At 31.3% G+C, this 21,751-nt stretch overlaps 2 protein-coding genes across 2 annotated transcripts; one reads left to right on the top strand and one right to left on the bottom strand.

Moving 5' to 3' along the window:
* Positions 1 to 36: 36 nt before the first annotated feature.
* On the bottom strand, positions 37 to 4,606 carry LOC130892441 (transmembrane protein 177). The gene is made up of 4 exons (XM_057797869.1): positions 4,180 to 4,606; positions 4,028 to 4,097; positions 3,818 to 3,976; positions 37 to 623 (listed from the first exon to the last, which is right to left on the bottom strand). The coding sequence occupies exons 1-4, from the start codon at positions 4,335 to 4,337 to the stop codon at positions 84 to 86; spliced, it is 927 nt and encodes a 308-aa protein (XP_057653852.1). The 5' UTR covers positions 4,338 to 4,606; the 3' UTR covers positions 37 to 83.
* A 1,762-nt stretch (positions 4,607 to 6,368) lies between these two features.
* Positions 6,369 to 21,489, top strand: LOC130893090 (nucleobindin-2-like). Its single transcript, XM_057798886.1, has 7 exons — positions 6,369 to 6,609; positions 7,078 to 7,226; positions 18,896 to 19,346; positions 19,400 to 19,613; positions 19,671 to 19,832; positions 19,925 to 20,574; positions 21,096 to 21,489. Exons 2-7 carry the CDS (start codon positions 7,096 to 7,098, stop codon positions 21,204 to 21,206), a joined length of 1,719 nt encoding a protein of 572 aa, XP_057654869.1. The 5' UTR covers positions 6,369 to 6,609; positions 7,078 to 7,095; the 3' UTR covers positions 21,207 to 21,489.
* The last annotated feature ends 262 nt before the right edge of the window (positions 21,490 to 21,751 follow it).

The following is a 21,751-nucleotide window of genomic DNA, read 5'->3' as shown; positions in this document are numbered from 1 at the left end:
TTTAAATAACACCAACGGGTTTAAATAAATAAAAAATAATTTCTAAATTAATATATTTACAAATATAGATTATTAAGAATAATCTAAGAAGTTATTGTATCATCAAAAGATGATAATCTTTGCACTAATGGAATATGTTTTTGTCTTAATATATAATTTTCATTTCCAAGCACACTGTAGAGCCTTTCACCATCTTTTCCTAGTAACTGCCTTAAAGCTTTATTCCTTTCGAGTAATTTAGAATAAAATTCTTTACCACCCTGTAAAAATATTATGTCTGTCTTTTTCAGTTCTAAATCGATATTTTTTTCGTAATACATCTGGGAGAGATCCTTTGCCATTATGTATATTCCAAAATTAAATATTCCTACTAACGTATACAACATTATTCTTAAACCCAGTGGTTTTGCTGAAAAATTAAACTTTTGTTTTAAATTTCTGCCTAAAAAATATGATGACAATACTAAATTTGTGGCCAAGAATACATCTAATAATGGTTTCAATGTTTGCCTGTATAAAACTTCTCTAGACATAGCGTATAGCTGAGCTTTTTCTGACAAAACCAATGACTTTAAAAGATTTTGAGCAGGTTCAGAATCCCAAACAATAGCTTCGTGATTTATCTACAACAAAAGAAAATACATATTTTTAGAAACTACAAATTATTATTTTGTTATTATGTATATTTATAATTTTTAAAATAAAAAAAAGAAAGTAGATGAAAGTTTATAAATCGAAAAGTCAAAAAAAAACAAACATATTTTAAAAAAGAAAAAAGGACCATCGAAACGGAAACTGATAATACCGAATTTTTTTACAGTTTGAAATATTCGATTTATTAATTCAAAATAACTATTGCTCTATGCCTTGCTGTAATCCAAGGTCAAGGAAGAATAGCTCTTTGTTTAACAAGGAAGGAAAGTACTAATTTTCCTCCCTAGGATGATAATCATTCAAGGGAAGAAAAGGCACTTTACTCTCATGTTATACAAATGACTTTTCCATCCCCCTCAAATAACAAGTCATTTTCACATAATTTATTTATGAATCTAACAAACAAACATTATTAAGGAGCTAAAAATTAGAAATAGGTACAGTATAACTTACAGGCACGTTATTTTCATTCTTGCATCACACATATTTTTAATTTGTGGTAGAGTAATTATTTGTAATAATTTTAAACGTGCAATTTTGAGCATGGTTATTTGAATACATCTATAAGTGAGAGCTGTTAGAGAAATTATTCACTAAATTTTGCAAAATTTCATTTTATAAGATTCTTGTATCTTGCCGACTGTTTGTTATATAAACACTCATGAGCACGAACAATCATACGAAGGTTGCTACTTAATTTTTGAGATATGCCAACACTGATGTGAATATGTCAAATTAAAAAGACACAAACAACATATTAGAAATAGAAAGGAATCTGAAAAAGACACGTTATTCATTAAGGAAATTCCCATACAATCAAAAAGAAACAATACACTCAAACAAAAACTGGAAGAATTCATAAACAAAGAGTTAGAAATTAAAGTGAAAAAACAGTGCTGAAAATGGGGAATAAGATATCTTGTATAGAAACTGAATGCAGGAAAGATAAAATCGATATATTAAAAAGCAAGAACAAACTTAGAAATATAAAAGAACAGAAGATATCTAAAGTCTAAAAGTCAGATACATAAAAATAAAGAAAAGGATTGGAAATGAGGCAAATCCAAATAAATTGGTCAAATGACTCAGAAAACTAATAACAGGAGGCACAACATTGGAAGAACTACGGATCAAGCTCAGATAAGAACAAGAGTATAACAAAAAAGAGAAATCGGGAAAAGGCAATAAATTTCTCAAAAAGCCAACCAATAAAAGAAATAGAGAAAGCAATCGACGGAAAAATGAAAAGGGAGTCAAAATTAAGTAAAAGATACTAGATGATATGGTTGGAAGTAACAAAAAAACCATGCTAAAGCGGAAGTCGCGTTAATAGTAAAAGATGAAAGCTATAATGAACAAAAATTTCATGAACGAAATCTTTATAATGAACATAAAAGAATGGAGAAAATGAAAAACTTCTCATGGTTATAGCCTACGCTCCGACTAAAAATAAGAAAACAGAATTAAAAGATAATAGACCTTAATGTCAAAGTAGGAAAATAGAACAAAGTGCGGAGTATGGAAAAACAAGGTGTATAGTTAAAAAATAAGAGCTGTGAAAGATATTCATAAAATTAAAAGAGAAGACAAAGTAAACAAATCTATTACTTACTAGTAAGTATAAGTATTTGGAGAAAGTTGAGAATGTCAATATCAGAAGAGATTCAGAAATTAGAAGTGTCCATTATTTACTGGTAATGAATAGTCAACGAAATAAAAATAACAGATAGGATGACACAAAAAATTAGATATTATGAACTCAAACAAATTACATATTGAAAGATATTTAATTTAGAAATATAATAATAAATGCATCATAAAAAATACGAGAAACAACAAGAATAGTTAGCAGGCAATATAAGAAAACAAATTTGCAGTAGGAAACCATAAAAGAAACAATTAAAAGGAAAAAAACAAAATGAAGCAAATACCTAACAACTAAAGCAAAATCAGACTACAAAAAATAAAAAAGGAAGTGCAGAAGATTAGTTAAAGAATAAAAACAGAAGTTATAGCGAGAATTTGGAGAAAAAATGACAGACGACACGGAGAATAAAAAACTATCCTTTGAAGTCATTAGAAACGCAACACATGGTAAAACCAGAAGAAATGAAAATAACACACTAAAATTCATCATGAAGAAGTGGAAATAATTACACCAATATGCATAATGGAGACACAAGACACTGCAACAATAAGCAAGATAATAAACGAGATATATGAGAATGATAGAAAACAAGCTAAAATAAGAATTAGAAAAAAGCAGAAGAGATTCCCATCAAGTATTTGGAGCGACAACAGATACAAACTTCATAATTAGAAAAATAACTGAAAAATCAATAAGGAGAGATACATCTTTGTTGGAAAATCCTAGAAATTAGAGGAACATAAGAAAATTTGGTAAATGGAGTAAGCTTTATATAAATAGACAAAAAAATTAATTCACAGTTATCAAAGATGTTCAAAACAAAATGAGTAAAGCAACTGTGTATACTAAACCCATTATTATCAAACATAGTGTTAAATGAAGGAATAATAACAAAACAAAAAGACAAATAAAACAGTATAAAACATGACATTAGCGCAGCAGAAAAATTAACACACAGTTTCTAGCGGAAATATATAAAAAAATGCTATACCCATATTAACATCTAGATCAGAATCATAGATACTCATACAATAACAAAAAAACTAAATAAAGAGTACAGAAGTGAGATTTCTACAAAAATAGAGAATAAAACAAGATATAAGAAAATAAGGAACACCACCAACCCATTCAAGACAAAATCGAGGAATGAAAACTAAAATGGTTTGGCCACGTCCAGAGAATAGGAGATAATACTTCAAGAGTCTATCAATTGAAATCAGAACAGAACTCATCATAGATGAGAATACCAGAATAAATATAGTTTCTTCTCCACTAAGGGTTAGCTAAATGAAAATATAAGAAAACTGTTCCAGAATTTATGTTTTTTAATTATAACTCACATTTATTGTATGAAATTAAATGTTAAAAGCATGTTTAGTAAATTTTTTCCAGTACTAGTTTTGATATTCTAGAATAGGTTAATCACCTATCTACAAACATCTCATTTATATTTTGATAATGTGCTTACAGGACTTATAATATAAATAACTATAAAAATCTTATAAAACCTCATACTCTCATTTTGGATCGATCAATAGTCTCTGGTTTCTGAAAAGTAAAATTGATTGGTATTCCAATAATTGCTCCATATTTACTATATGAACTGCCAGCACTCATTACGTCAAAACCATATACATGAAATGGTTTATATAAGTGGATATCTTTTGGATCTATCTGAAAGATATTTAAATTATACAATTCTGCATAATGTCAAATTCAATATACCTTTAATAAATCTAACGCCTTTTGGAAGCGATTTTCTATCTCCTTAGAGACTGGAACTGATATACCATTACTAAAATATAAGTTTCAAATTAATATTATTTAATAATTTAATTCTCTATTTGAAATAATTGAACACCTCCTTGATAACGTACTTGTATAATTGAATCAATTTCCTGTATTCATTTAAGAGTAGGGTATGGGGCACAAAATAAGAACACATAGCCCCAACAGATATTGTACCAGCAAGAAAATAAGAAACTTTCCTTCCACCTTCTGAATTCATAAAACTAGCTATTTTTTTAACATACATTTTTTAAGTTTTCTCTATTTTTAAACTTTGGTATGGTTAAATTCTTATTCTTTTTTTTTGACAATTTAGTTCTAGATTCTATCTATATATATATATATAGATAACCTATACCATAAAATAGGTAACTATTGATAGTGATGTGATTTACTATTTTGGATATTATTCTCTTTTTCATAATAATTTTGAAAATAACACTTCATAAGTTTGTTTTTATGTTATTACGACACAAAAAAAGTTATCAACGATTTTGACGTTTCTACTTTACAGCTAAGATAATTATCTTCTTCAACTTTTATCACCAATAGTGACATATAAGGCACAGATCAACCATATTCAAATGGCTTATCACAATGTCATTAGGTCCGCCCACGGTCTTACATATTTCTATTCATTTTATAGTAACAGGTTTCATATCTTTAAGAGGTATAACTGCATTACTATTAATAGACCCTCATTGTAAAACACAATATTTATTTGGAAGTTCTCTCAAAACTTCATGAAACAAGTAGTCACTATAATCGATAAAATTATAGAAGCGGTAGAGACACAGAAGAATGATTTTCTATGAACAACAACCTGAACCAGATTCATTTACATACTAAGAACCAGAACCAAATATGTGATCTATGATCAGAATCATTTAACCAACACAGAATTACGTATCCCATCTAGTGCTTTGAGAAGAAAATTAAATATAACAATATATATATATATATATATATATATATATATATATATATATATATATATATATATATATATAATATACCAATTAGATCTATGATCTCTCTAATAAATACACGTTATGACGCCACCCGTATTTAGATGGTTCACGACAATTAATTCGTCCAACCAAATCGACCCCATCTACGGTGCATTGCACCAAGTGTTCACGGCGCCTGAAATACTCTTTTGGGCGTTCCACATAGTGACTACGATCGTTGTTGTCGCGGCGTTAACGTCACTCATGACGTCATGACTATCGCTTACGACGACTCTTGTCAAGAGGTGGGTTAAAGTGTGAGATATTATAAGTACTTTCGAATAATTCTTGTGATGCAGCACAAGATATTTTGATTTTACTTTAATGTAAATCAGTTAAGCACTCCACTAAAAAAATCAATGACTTACAAATTATAACATAACTTCTTAAAGCTATCACTTTATATTTTCTGTTTCGCCATTTGTCAATATTTATCTCAACGCTCAAAACGCCTCGAAGCATTACTATTGTTCTGTTATAAAATAATGGCAAATTTAAATTTTATTTAAAGGTCTATATTGAAATGTTACTTTTACGGTAGCTCATACCACTAACTTGGAGAAAGTGATTTTCAAATTCATTTTTTTGGTAAAAATAGGTCTAAAAGTTTTGTATGCTTAAAATATGTTACCACAAAACCATGGAATTTGAAAACTTCATGAAAAAAATATATATCTGGTTATTTGTAATATTATTATAGTTATTTTGAAATATTATAGAAGCACCTCATAATTCAAATAAAACTTGACAAAACTGTTTTTTACCGATTGTATGATACTTCAACTCATTTTAATAAGAGCCTTAAAAGTTACTATTTATGAACAAGGCGAAAATAGAATATTAAATGTAAAAAATAATTCTCTAAATCAAACGTTTAACACAAAAAGTTGATTATAATATAACATGCGAAATGTCAATATCTTAATTCAGTACTGCTTATATGTGGGAATCATCTTGTAAACACCTTTATAAGGATATGAGAATAAATGCTTTACATTAGCTTTGTTCGCGGGTCAAATTCCGAATCAGTTCAGGGATCGTATTTTCAAAATTCTCGTTCGCGAGGAGACAATTTTGAAAGTGTGTAAAACAAATGTTTTTTTTTTCAAAACTTCCACATACAAATTATCATCATTATCGGTGAAATTATCAAAAATACATAAATAATACAAATCTAGCACATGGATTGATAACGTTTAATACACAATGATAATGAAATAATAATCAGAACGGATATTGTTGCCGATTTGATTTGGATTTATGCTGGCAGACCCATCTAGGTCTCTAAGACGATAATACAAAATGAAATTGACCTTGTGTCATCCATGTAAACTATCTAGAAAAAAAAGGTAGATAGTACACGTCACATATGTGTAAAACTCCATTACATTAGTAAACATAAAGATAAGGATGTCGTAAAAGTGTAAAAACTGGTAACATCAATAAAAACCATAAGTACCAGATACAAAAAATATAATACACACATACTACTTGTGGTGTAATTCATAAGTAAGCTTTTATTTTGTACCTACTGTATCAATTAGTTACTTCTGTTATTAGGATATATTGGTTTTCTTAATTTGAAATAAGTTCTCATAATTGAACTATTTTTTTATTTTAAAATTATAGATATAACATTTGAAAGGGATACTTAATTTTTGTGATCAAGCTTTTTTCAATTAAAAATTTATACCTATTATGTTTTTTTCTTCAAAAAATTGTAGCTGGAGATTTCCACAATAATTATAAACATAACAGGTAAATGATAAAACATACAACCATGACAAATTGTTTTACTTGGAATTGAAATTGATTTATTTCAAATTATATTCAGAACAATATATCCACAATATTTTTATTTATAATAATTAGGGCTCTACTGAGACTATGGTTAAAATTGAAATATATTTTGTTGATAGTTGAACATTAAGAATATTTCTGTAATTTTGTCAGTTTTATTTATCATGATGATTTTAGCTTGCTACATTAGTTATAATGAAGTGGTTATACTTTCTATCCATATGTTTGACAATCCAAGTATGTTATGCTCCTCCAGTGACACAAAAGAAAGAGGAAGAACATGATTCAGAAGTGAATGGATTAGAAGATTATATGGAATATCATAGGTAATTTGCATTCATTTCTTTTAGTAATCATATTCTTTAAGTCTGTAAAATGAGAGTTTTGGGACCACAAAAAAAAAGTTTCCTATGCCATAATGTTTTGACCTTAAAAATAGCGCCCTGTACTTTTCAAATAGAGAGCTGCTTTAAAGGGCTCATTTTTGAAGCTTCAGATTGGGAAGTGAAAAATCACATTTTATGGTGACGGTGTGAGAATGATAGTTCTGGGGACTGTGTCGAGTAGGATTGGACCTAAAATGAAGTGCCTTTGATGATTTAAAATAAATTGCTATTTTTAAAAGGGAGAATGGACGAGAAAGTCGAGAGTCACAATATAGGTATTAATGTGCAGTGTGATCAATTTTGGTGTGGGGTATAGTGCAACCAAAATGCCGTCGAAAGCCTCCAATCTCATTTCACAAACTCATCGCCTCGTCAAGATATTGATTTCATCTTTTTTGAGGTGCCATGCCAAGTCATGTATGACTTTCTTCAGGAACTAGGATTTTCAAGGTTTATTTCTGGTGTGCTGCAGAGTGGTGCAAGAGTATCAAAGACCATTAGTCTCGCACAAAAAACTTATCATTTAACTTAGGTTGCAGCACATCAGAAGTCATAAGTGAATTAGCAACAGTATCTCAAAAAATGATTAAATCAAGATATCCTCGAGATGAGTTTTTGGAGTGAGACTCAGATTTGACTCAGAATGCCACACACCAGAGTTAAACCTTGGAAACTGTACTTACCAAAGGAAGTAATAGGTGACTTGGCATGGAATCTCAAAAAACAATGAAATCAATTTTCAGCGAGGCGATGAGTTTTTGGAGTGAGATTGGTGACATGAGGCGTAGAATTCCAAAACCAGCCAAGTCCATTTTTAAAAATTTTTCACAGCTGGCCGATAAAGGTCACATATTTTTGTGTTATCAGTGAACAGCTGATGTTATCTCTTCTTTTTTTTCTTTGCCACTTAGATACCAGTCCTCTAACAGCAATACAAAATTTTCGAGAAAAAAAAATTAATTTACCTAAGCCTGGCAGCCAAATTCTTTTTGGAGTTAGCTGATTTTGGAAACCCATAAAAATATTATTTATGTAATTATGTATTTTTTTTAACACATATATTTATTGCAATTTATATTTTCACCATATTTCATAGCTATGGAAAATTGGGCATTGCAAACATAAACAAATAATAAAAAAAACAAGTTTTTATTAATTTAGTATACAAAATTATTAATTATTACATCAGAAATTTTCTGTTCTTGTGATTGATTATTGGTGAATCGCATTTTTATAATAATCCAGCTCCGGCAAAGTTGCCCAGTCTGGTCCATAATGTTTTTTTAACAAATTGTCAACATCAATTTTCTTCAATTCTGAAACTAATCTATTTTTCGGAGGAATACTCTCTATTCTCTCACCGAGGTTTTGGAAACTTTGGTTTTTTTTGTGAAACCTTTGAAAACACCAACATCATTTCTATAATAGGCTTCCCCCTTTATCAAAACATTTGAATGGGACTTGTTCCTCCGTAAAACAAATCTTTTTGCTTTGGCAAATGAAAAATGCCACTGTCCAGGAGCCTTAATGTTGTTGGATAGAGCCTTCTTCCAATCGTACACTTTTGGGCTGAGATTAATCGTGGTTCCTTGGTTTGAAAAAATGTTGACGTACTCCTCAGGATCTATTATTACACTTTTTTGTTTGATTTCTTTTTCGATCCTACCAAATACACAGTCGGACGGTAAAAACAAATGTCCTACTACAGGGAATACGATCTCTACCTCTTTTACATTGTGGTTGGCTATCATCAGTAGCCAAAAGGATAGCATTGCGATTAGAACAGAATTTTTATTTTGTCACCCACAACCATCACAAAAAATTTTAACCTTACTCACATGTGGATCATGAATATTTGAAAAATTGACAAGGTAGTCATATACCGTGGAAGCAATTTCATTGGAGCTTTTCCGGTGTTCAACTTCATGATATATAAAAACATTTTGTTTCGTTTGCTTGTCCCTTGAGCTTCCCTGAACTATTGTAAAATTGTATTTATAAAATTGTCGGCTGTAGTAGGCACTTTGATCAGGGACACGAGGCAAAGTTTGGTTCTTTTGACAATCAAAGCTGAACGTAAGTGTCGACCCTTTGTTTTTTTTAAAAGTTCGTAAAATTGTTTAGATTGTTTCTTATGTAATATCAAGTCAGTTTCAAGTATTTTTCTTTTTCTATTATTGGTTTCCCTTTTAAATTTTTCCTTAAGAGAAATGCATGTACTACATTCATCTGACCTGGGACTCCCAAAGCCTAAGTTGAAATAATTATTAAAAATGTTGCGGAAGTATTTCGACTTCACTAATGATTCCAATTTACCATTTTCCTCACATTCTCGACAGTACATTCGCCACATTTTGTTGATATTAAGGTCGGAAGGAAGATAAAATCGATTAGATTTTTCCCTAGAATAATGGTTTTCCAAGCATTTAAATTTTTTAATGAAATTCATAACGCTTGTTCTTTTTACTTTCCATTGCTCTGAGGTTCTGGATCCCCCTCTGCCCTCCTTAGGCATTAATCCGCTTGCTTTAAAGCGTTTTATAACGCCTTGGACACGGTTTTTGGATAGTTTTAGAATTTTTAAAAAAGCTTCCTTGCAAATTCGCACCTTTTTATCCCCACAGATGGCGAAATACCTGATGGTAAGATCTTTTGGGGCTCTTTCTTCGGTCTTCGCTCGTCTCCGTGACGTATTGCTACTGTTGGTATATGAGATGAACGCATCTTGAGACATCTGTAATTTAATGAGATTTAATTATAATCTAATTTATTTAGTAATTGATAATCTAGTAGAATGATAATTACCTTAGTATTATTACTATAAAATTGATGAAAGAATTTTGATATGTCTATTGAAGATATTGAATCACATTTGTAAGTTTTTTTTTGTGTGTACATTCACATTTCAAAATTGGTACTCCAGGAGGCCTGTATATGAAAAGCCATTGAAATAAAAAAGATAAAAAAGTAAGAAAACAAGAAAAATAAAAACAAAATTAGAGAATAATAAATCTTACCTTCTATGTTTTTCAATTGTTTTTTTCCATTTCGCTGGATCTGATTTTCTTTTCCTGGGTTTGTCGACCACTTCAGGATATATTTCCATCACGTTTGAAAAATATTTTACAAAAAATGACAAAGAAAGTGAGAAACTAAAAATGTTAATCTCAAAGAGTTCTTTAAAACACAATGTAAATAGAACAGTTGATAACCTAACCTGTTGCTACGGATAAAGATATTGAAGAGAGCGCTCCCAGTGGCTAGGAGAGTAACTGAGGATCTGGCTGGATTTGGAACATACCTTATTTTTGTAGGGCAATTTTCAATATGATTTAACCGCTTTTGGAAGAAATCCTTCCAACTAATGATAATCTAATAGAAAAACTATTAAAAAAAAATAAATAAAAAAAATCTTCGAATTGGACTTGGCTGGTTTTGGAATTCTACGCCTCACATTTGACAGCAATCTGGCAGCACTCCACATAATACCTGAATTCGCCGCAAAAAATAGCATTCTATTCTAAATTATCAAAGCACTTCATTTTAGGTCGAATCCTACACTACAAAGTCTTTAGAACTGTAATTTTCACACCCTCACCAAAAAATGTGATTTTCTACTTCCCATCTTGTGGCCTCAAAAATGAGCCTTTATAGAGCAGCATTCTGCTTGAAAAGTAAAGGGCACTACTTTTCAAAGTCAAAACATTACATAACAGTGATGGGAAATATTTTTCTATGTCTTACTTTACAGTCATATATTCTTTTTTATGTATTATATATATCGTTTAGTAAGTAAAACTCCAGAAACACATACATTTTTAATTATACATTGACATTATTCCCTTCAAATTACGGGAACACCATCAATTTTTTTAATGGGAATTATAGCCTTGTGATGTATCGTTTAAAAGGTCTCATCATTTTTTATTTGAAAATGTTATTATTTCAAAGATTATTGCATCCATTGAAAAAAAAATAGAATAAAATTATATTATAAAATTTCACTATAATATACTCAGATTATTATATTTTTCTTAAATACTTTAAAGAGTTTCTGTGGCAATATTAGTTTGTTTAATTTGCCCCAGCAAATAATTGGTCTGTAATTTTAAGTTGTCATTATTTTAATATTAGTTTAAAATTCGATAACTTAAATTTTGAAAAATAGTTAGACCAATAGAAATGCATATAATAATTTTACAAATGATATGTTACTGAGATAAAACCCAAACAGTAGTAGTGACTTGTTTTCCTGATTTACCGCCTATATCCCAAGGAACAATGAGTAATTGTATTCTTAGATGGCGTTTTTTCGTTCATTTTTTGTATTAGCTTCTCGTTAAATAGACCATTATTGTTTTAAACATCAATTTCTTCTGCTGGAAGTTTGACTTTCAATGATTTCCAAAAAATAAACAATGAAGTAACTTTGTGTTATAGAACCAACAATCTTCTTGTAGTCAATATTCCTTATATCAAGAGGACATAGCTCAGTAGCTCGGAAGCCGATAATAAACGATTTGGTTGGATCTTTTTCCAGAGCATGCTTAAATAACGGATCAAAATCTGGTACTCGCCAAAATTCTGCATTCCCCATTCATCCACTTTTTGTTTCCAATAAACTTTAAGACTTCTAAAGATCGATATGGGCTGCATAATATGAGTTGCATTCGGATATAGAGAAAGAGCTCAATTTGTTTGCTAGCACAAAATTAGGACGAGGGTTGTGTCATATGGGAAACATGTGCGTCCATAAAGAATACTACGGGTCTTATATTTTTTTCTGTAAGCCAAGGTTCGAATACATTGTCATGTACTCATAAAAAGTTAGACCACACATCCACCCGCTTTCAGATCGGTCAACTCCCCATCCAAAAGGTATCTTATTTGACATAAGCTGGAATTCTTTCAAATAAGTACACTACCATTGGCAGGGCTACTTGTCCTGCAGCATTGGTGCACATCAAAACTTTTAAGTTTTCTTTCTCGTCTCTTTTACATCTACATTGTTTTCGCCTTTTTTTTACAAGGACCTTGTTGCCTCTGGGCATAAGATAGAAGGCACTTTCGTTAGCATTGAAGATACGACTGGGTTCACTAAGTAGAGCGGAAACTCCTTTTGATTCAAAATATTCACCTACTTCCTGAAATCATGAGCGAATTTGTCCTTCGGTTATATTACTTTTTGATGCTGATGATTTCATTAGTTCAGGGTGACGTCTTAAAAGGCTTTAAGAAAAGTTGCAATGTGCCCAAAAGCTTTTCTTTGGTAGGTGGATATTGGCTTTTTGACAAATTAGTTAACCAATCTACTAAAATAGCCTCTTTTTCATCTGTTAGGTAAGTAGTGGAACCCATTTTGCAAACTTCTGGACTTTTCTCCTTGCTTTTATACATCAAAGTGACCCTAGGGACATCAAAGGCTCTGTACAGGTGCCCCGTTGCGTACAGCTTCAATAGCTTTAGCCATTTGCTCAGCAGTGTACTTTTTTGGACTCATTCTGAAAAAAAAACAATGTTTTAGTCATTGACATCTTTTGATTTAGTAATTGACACCTGTGTCCATTACTAAAATATATAACTTTATGTACCCTTTAACAAGCACAGGTTGTGTAAAACAAGTAAAATACTCTATATTCTAAAGAGATTAAACTATATGGTAAAAAAATCCTATGCACAAGTTATTGACACCCAAGTGTCAATTAGTAATTGACTCCTCCCTATTGAAGAAAAGTGAACATGTTAGGTTAACTTCTTAGCTGTAATGTGACATATAAACACTTGGTATAAGCAACCAAAAAAAGTAATTTGCCTACATAATGATAATATGAGAAAAAACATTAATATTTTACAATTTTTACCTAAAGCTTTCACCTAATGAAATTGCACAAATTTGTGTTTTTTCACATACAATTATTTCCTGTGTCTAGTAGCGAAACCAAACTGAAGAACTGACCGTGCACATGAAGCATAACATTCAGAACTAAATATCCAGTGCTTTTACCTTATACTTATTTTATGTTGTTGTCGATTCGATTGTAGAATTATTAGCAAAAACGGTTTCAGTCTGGCTCAAATAGTTAGATAAGATACCTCTTGTTTATGTAATTTATTTTAGTGCGTGTTTGTTCCAAACATTTCGAAGAGGATAGTTCCATTTAATACAAAGTGTCTACGTTTAAAACATTGTTTATTTACCTATATATGATTCGCTCAAAGAAATAAATAAAATATTATTAAATTGAATAATTTTGCTAATCATATTTTGAATAGTCTGTTATTTCACGGAACAGGCGGCCTTGAGAACGTGAAATTTAACTAGTAAATACAATAAGCATATATACATATATAGACATGTCTTTGAATGTTACTTTTGGAACTAAAATATAACTTTATAACAGATATACAGCATACATTATACTTCACATTTTGATTCCAACGTGACATCACATTATGTGGTGTAGTAATAGGGGAAGTGTTTCTATTTAGTCTTGTTGTTACTATACGATGTTGTAGCATTGCTTCGGTCCATTTTAGAATAGGGATTTACACTTTCCTATTTTCTAACGCCGTTATGATGGTCTGATGTGAGGTTTTATCAAAAGCGCACTTGTGGTGGACTTGTCTTTTTGATGAGCGACTTGTTTGGTGTGAAGTGGCTTTTTTGCAAGAGCCGTACTTACTGTACGTATTGTTCTAAGACTTTCTCCATAGTTTAAAAAAAAAGGGGTACTGCAAATGCAATAAGACTTTGTCAATATCAATAGTAAACATATCAAAAGAAAATAAAATGCATCCCTATAAAATGAAACCTATTCCAGAGCCTAAGAAATATAATTTTAATAAGAAAACATATTTTTATGAGCAAATGACGGAAATAGTAGATAACAATGTTATCCAATATAGTCCAATAAGATTGAACCTCATATCAGAAATAATTGCTACAAAAGTTTTTATTGTTTTAATAGCTTCATTTCTACCTCAATATCTATCCTAGGTTTTCCTCCTCACAATTGGGGAGCGGAGCGCATTGAGTCCCCAAAAAGGGTGTTTTTGCGGTTTTACGATAATATTTCTTAAACGATTCACAATATCGAAAACATGTTTATTATAAACGTTTGAGAACATTAAATGCTGTATTGAATGAGAATGGTCGCACATTTTTCTGACCACTTGTTTCCATATACTGCACACCAAACTTGACCATTTTCCATATTTTTAAAAAATTATTGTATTAACTTCACGTTTTCGGTAATATCTAAACCAACCCATTTGTAAATAAAGTGGTTTTTATAAAAATTGAAGAGAAATAAATTCTGTGTAGAATAAAACAATCGACCGTACAGTTTCACCTTTAACCCCTCAAGGCTTACTGGTAAGTAAAGCTATCAAAAGAGTTCTTTCACACTTGTCTTACTGAGATTTTATTACATTCATTTATTGTTAAATTTGTTTCAATTGGATTTTCGATATAAATATTTTTAAATGCCCTCGGAAACATATACCACACCATAAGTGGATGTGACGCAACGTCTGCACTCTTGGAGCAAGCTAACAAGAAGGTCGTGAATCTGTTGGAGAAAATGAATCTCTTCTCGAAAAAGAAATCAAACCTCTTCGAGCATGACACTCAACATCATGACATCAAATTGCTATCCGATCAGTATAAATTCAACATGGCATACCTATCACCAACTTCCGAAGCAGCCTGCTAACATTGCTTAAGAAAGCACCTACAACTGTGGTTGGGACACCGGATGGATCCGCTCCACTGGGGCTAGCAGGCTCCAAAGTTTGCTTTTGATTCTGTTACTACCTCTAAAGAACCAGCTTCCCAGTCATCCCTCTCTATAATTTCCTGCAATTGTCACAAGGAGTGCGTAGGTAGTTGTGGGTGTCGGAAGGCTGGGATGAAGTGCTCGTTGATTTGTGCCAATTGCAAGGGTAAATCCTGCACTAACTCCTTCTAACCTAATAAGATTGACAAGCTAGAAGACCTGACTACATATATGGGGCGAAGACTTTGAGGAGTCTAGTGGTATTACGACCTTCCATTTGTCCATTTACTTTAACTAATTTTTATTATTGTAAAATAAAATCATCATTAATTAATAACATGAATTGTGTTACTTATTATGCCGTATCCATCTTTATAACAATTTAATGGATCGCATCGTATTCTATTTAAATCTATTTTTTAATAATATATTTTTATATATTCTTTAATGTTAATAAAACTAGTTTTGCTCTAGTATTATGTTTAAAATAGCACACACAGCACTTAAAAAAAATTGTCATCATTGATGATTACTATGTTAAGAAATTATCTAAATTTAAAGCGACACTGTAGGGAGACGATTGATCGAAAAATGTTCATTTTTTGTTTAATTCTTCACAGAGTTTACTCCTCTTTTATTTTTATATTAACCACTTTATTGATAAATAGATTGCTTAAAAAAAACTAGTCCAACTTTAATATGTTACGAGTGGTCAGAAAAATGTGCGAATTCAATGTAGAATTTAATGTAATAAAACTTTAACAATTACCAGGTTTTCGATATTGCGAGTCCTTTAAGACTGTAACCGCAAAAATACCCCTTTTGGGGCCACACAACTCCGGCGAGGGAGAGAACCTAGGATAGTCATATTGGGGTATAAATGAAGCCATTAAACAATAAAACCTGTAGCAATAGGCAAATTGCCGCCTCTAGTCAACGGAAAATTCTCACTGGATGAGAAAAGAACACATGCAATACCCTTAAAACGTTAATGCTTGGGCAAGGATTTCTGGAAAACATATCATTGGCCAGGCCCGTATTGGGTCTACTTACGGCTTCAGCTAAAACCTGTGAAGGGGCACTCTACCGCGGGGTATGGATAACACCAGCAAAGTTTGGAGTCTCTTCCTTGGCTACTTTTTGAAAATTAGGTACTTGAAAAAGCGTTTTTACGCTATTTTGGCACGCAAGAAGAAGAAATTCAGCTAGGTTTTTATACAAATACATATTATGATTTTGGACTCTTGTTGATGTATTTCAAAATAAAGTATTTTATTTATACCGAAGTATTAATGACTAATGTCAAAACTCTGTGTAATAAAAATAATGAAAGACGGGTTTTAGGAACTAGAAAAATAATAAAAATATTTTTAAAAAATTCTGTAAATGTAATAGTTTTCAAAGTTGTTATATTAGAATAACACACACTGAGAACAACACGCTGATTATTAAAGCTATTTTATCTACAATTTTGATCATGTCTAAATCATGAAATAAATCCCTTTCAATATCAATAAAAAGCAGATTAGATATGGGACCGGGGGCCCTCGCGGACCCGGCCAGTCCTGGCCTGCGTTGGTCCCTTTTTCATCGAGGGCAATTTAAATGACAATTATTATTTGAAACTATTTCAAAATGGTGTCAATGCAACTTTGGCACATTTATATCCTAATGCAGAAAACCCTCAAAATATTCATAAAGCCCTAACACATACCACTTTTATGTATATTCTTTAGTTCCTTTTTTTAAAGATAATAAAAATTTTTGAGGTTGTTAAATAGGCCTGAATTTATGAGCAGAATGATTTCAAAGAGTGAGTTATTTATTTCTTATCTAGTTTACGTATGAGTTTTAAAGAGAAAAATTTTATATAGTTAATAATTTTTTTTAACGAGAAAAGTGGCAAATCATACGCGCCACAGTTGCAAAATTTCTTCTTACAAGCTTTTTTACATTTGTGAACAATTTATAGTGAAGTTCAGAAATCAGACCATTTCATAAAAATGTGAAAAAGGCTTATTTCATGTATTTTAGTATTGTAATCGGAGATAGAGAAACAGTGGGCTCCCCATGTGTGCTGTGTCAGCTATAGGTGTCATTGGTTTAGTGTATGGCGAGAATCTATCAACCATTGAATATTCAAATTTGATATTGTTTTGGGAAATAATGGAGTTAGAAATTTCCTTTGGAACAGCGTACGGAGAACAACATTTGATTTTTCAAAAAGATTTAAATGACTTAGTACGTGATTTAGGGTTATCAAAGCGGCAGGTATAACTTCTTGGTTTCGGTTTGAAGGACTGGAACGTTTACTGTGGTGACCCTGTTGCATGTTTTTGAAAAAATTTTCTCATTTTCTCATAGTTCCTTCTGTAGTTTCTCAATTTGATTAAGTACCTATGTTTCACAAGCACAGGTTGTGTGTCTAATTAATGTAAAGTCGGAATCATTTAAACAACATGAAGATCTTTTCACATCACATATATTTTAACAATACCATCAATTTTCTCTTCTGGTTCACAGTACCTTGATATTGCTCCAAAAAAATATGCTAACGTTTTTTAAAATTATGTAGGTAGTTCAAATTAATTACAAAAATAATAAACATATGAAATAACTGGATCATCATCTTTATTAAAGTTAGTGTAATATTGTTAACAAATATTTTATGTTTGCTTCTTATTTAATTGAATGGCTTGATGAGCGTAAACTGTTACATAACTTTAGAATAAAATTTCGATTTTTTTCCTTAAGAACTTCTCCGATCTCATTGTTATACTCATCTAAATATTTAAATTATATGTATCCATTCAAAGGCTGTTATTTTTAATTGTTCTGTTTCTTGTTTGTCTCATTACCATATATTTAGTTTAATTTCTACTAATTTGTTAAAATTTTGCAAATATTTTTCTAACCTTGTTATCCCCTGTAAATACTTTCTTACTGTTGCCATCATAGTTGTCTCCGGTGACGCTAGAAATTGGTGATTATTATTGGTTTCTTCTATCAATATTCTATCATTTCTTGTTATTTCCTCCAAGACTAGAGGAAATACGACTGCGGATAGAGGATCGGTTTCACTAATGCCTTGTCATTTTCAGAAGTCTAATGCTTTTTTTGGTATTTCTAGGTTACCCATAACTTGGTCCATTTTCTATGATGTATCTGTATATCTACATATTGTTTGAAATCAATGAATTTCTTCAAATTTGCTCAAATAATCATTTATTAGGAAAATCAGCCAGATATTCTAATATATTATCTACAAAGGTATTTAATCATCTGTAGAATATGTCTATGAGCACCACACTTACACAATTGTTATATATAATCTTGAAAAAATTGTTGACTTCCAGTGTTTACTTAATTTTCCAAAACATTTAAGTTAATAATTTCTTTCTTGTACATCTACATTTATCCATAGCTTCATTTTCTTCTGGCATATTACATTCATGGTGCTTGGTCTAAACTTCACCCAGATTCATTACCTATTCTATCCACCACTCGACGATTCCAACTTCTTATTTGTTTCTAATATAACTGCTTCCACAATGATCTATCCTATTTTTTACTTCCTGATAGAATTATCTGTTTTTATTCCTTTGAAGTAAAACTTCAATTCTGTCTCTTTTATTATACTCTGCAACATTTTAAATTTTTTTCTTTATTTGGGTTTATATGATTTACATTTTACTCATGGCAGATCATCATAATTCTCACCTGTAAGTGCCATGATTACGTTGTTGTAACTTTACTCTCAATTTAATAAAACGAATTATTGTGTGAATGAATAGTTTTTTTATTGATGTGATAATCTTTTTATTTTTGTAGGTATCTAAAAGAGGTTGTGAATGCTTTAGAATCAGATCCAGATTTTAGAGCTAAACTTGAGAAGGCTGACGAAAGTGAAATTAGATCTGGAAAAATAGCAGAAGAGCTAGAATTTGTCTCTCATCATGTTAGGACTCGCTTAGATGAATTGAAAAGGATAGAATTAGAAAGATTAAAGCAACTAGTAGAACAACGAAGAAAACTGGAAGATACAAATTCAATAGATATCGAAGACCCTATGCATCATCATGTAGATCGTTCAAATCCTCATACTTTTGAAATTGAGGATTTGAAAAAACTTATTGCCAAAACCACAGCAGATTTAGCTGAAGCTGATAAGAAACGTAAAGAGGAGTTCAAGCAGTATGAATTAGAAAAAGAATATAGAAAACAAGATAAATTAAATCATACTACGGAAGAAGAAAGAAAAAAAATCGAAATGGAATATCAGGTCAGAAATTCTGAAAATGAAGAAAATTTGCATTAATTTTAATTACCTTTCAGGAGATGGAAAAGAAACATAAAAATCATGAAAAACTCCATGAGCCTGGACACAAAGCTCAATTAGAAGAAGTCTGGGAAGAACAGGATCAAATGCAACAAGACTTTGATCCTAAGACATTTTTTATGTTACACGACTTAGATGGTAATGGTCTATGGGATCAAGATGAAGTGAAGGCCTTATTCGTTAAGGAACTGGATAAAATGTATCAACAAAGTATGTGTTTACGGAAAAAAATTTCATCCTGTCTAATATATTGCACAACAATTTTAGATGCTCCTGAAGACGATTGGCGTGAACGAATTGAAGAAATGGAAAGAATGAGAGAGAGTGTTTTTAGAGAGATGGATGCAAATCGTGATGGTTTCATAGATTTTCATGAATTCCTAGCACGTACCAATGCTAACGACTTCAAACAAGACCATGGATGGCAAGGTTAACCTTCAAACTATTTTTTTAGTATTAAATGTTTTTGCTATATTTCTGTGCTAAAATTTATATTTTTTCATTCAATTGTTTAAACCTAGGACTTGATGAACAAAGACCATTCACAGATGAAGAACTTGCAGAATATATAAGGCAACAGCAAGCTATGAACAATATTCCTCCGGCCTATCAGCAGCTACCACCAGGTGGATATCATCAACAGGTTCCTCCTCAAGGATATCAGCAGCAACATATGCAACAAAGAGGATATCAACAAGTACCTCCAGGTGCTTATCAACAACACATTCCTCAGGGAGGGTACCAACAACAACAGCATCCTCAAGGTGGATATCAACAACAGCAGGTTCCTCAAGGAGGATATCAACAACAGATTCCCCAAGGAGGATATCAACAACAGATTCCTCAAGGAGGATATCAACAACAGGTTCCTCAAGGTGGATATAACCAACATCAGATTCCTCAAGGAGGATATCAACAGCAGCAGCAAGTTCCACAAGGTGGACAACAGCAGCAAGTGCCACAAGGTGGACAACAGCAACAAGTGCCACAAGTTGGACAACAGCAGCAAGTGCCACAAGATGGACAACAGCAACACCAGGATTCTCAAAGAGATTATAAACAGCAGCAGGTTCCCCAAACTGTCAACCAGCAAATAACTCAGTCTGCTCAACAGGCTGTAAAAGAACAAGAAGCACAACTACAAGGTCATCCTCAACAAAATCAACAGCAGGTAAGAGTTTGAAAGTCATTACTAAGATGAGAACTATCAATTTTTGGACATATTCGGGAATTATATATTTGATTAGGAATTGATTTATAGCTGCAGTATACTTGTCAAACTATGCAAACTTTGTGCAGAAATATGAATATCATGTCAATAATTCAAAAAAAATACGATCGCACTACTCCCTTCACAACCACGTGCATACTGTAGCTGCAACTCTTATAACAGATGGAAAATTAAATTCAACTTAAAAAATTGTATGCTTTTACTTGTAAGCTGGTAAAAGCACATTTATGATGCTATAGCCATATTGTCTACAAACGACCGTTTCGTTTTGGAAGGCCATTGTCGTCATTCTTTGGAGGCTATAGACGCAAGTTCGTCAACGTGTTAAAATCAATACCTTAATAATCTACGAATTCGTGACTTTGACTCAGAATATATCCCAGTAGACTTTTTACACCAAAGATAATTTTATTCAAGAAGAAACATTTGGAATCATTATTTTTTCATATTTTTATTTTTAGGTCATTGATCAACAATACGAACAACCAAAAGAACAAAATCTTCCGAACATGGCTCCAGCTCATCAGCAAGATCAAATAAATAGAAATGACGTTCATCTTAATAAATTATAAAAATCGACTTAACCAATGGAAAAAATGCATTTAATTCCCCGAAACAAGTGTTTTTATTAATTTTTATCTCACTAATTTTATAAATAACCGATACAAAACGCTAAGTTTACTTCGAATTAATAAAGATCTTATATAACAAGAAAATGTACAATGTGTATAGGGAGTTATAATCTTAGGTGCAATATATTGTATGTTTATATTTGAATTTCATATTTATTTATATGCTTGAGTTTTCAATGATTTTATCATCCATGACTTTTAATAAAATGAGCAAATGATATAATGAATTTTATTCTCCTCAAACGATTAAATTAAAAGTATAAATTCCTGTTCATCAGCTGGCATAATTTGAAATTTAAAAATAAACACACTTTGTTATTTCTTATGTCTGATTTCCATCAAGCGGACAGGACAAAGAAAAAACACAAACACCATTTGGACAGAAATTTCGAACAGTTTTGTTTTGAAAGTGTTTCAATACTGTTGGGCCTCCAACGGACTGTATGTTTACGGACAAATGTTTATTCAATTGATGTAGAGACACT

Source organism: Diorhabda carinulata, chromosome 4, assembly GCF_026250575.1.
Source record: "Diorhabda carinulata isolate Delta chromosome 4, icDioCari1.1, whole genome shotgun sequence".
In the NCBI taxonomy this organism is placed as follows: Eukaryota; Metazoa; Arthropoda; class Insecta; order Coleoptera; family Chrysomelidae; genus Diorhabda; species Diorhabda carinulata.
The sequence above is the reverse complement of the archived record's forward strand: the minus strand, read 5'-3'. Positions and strand labels throughout refer to the sequence as shown.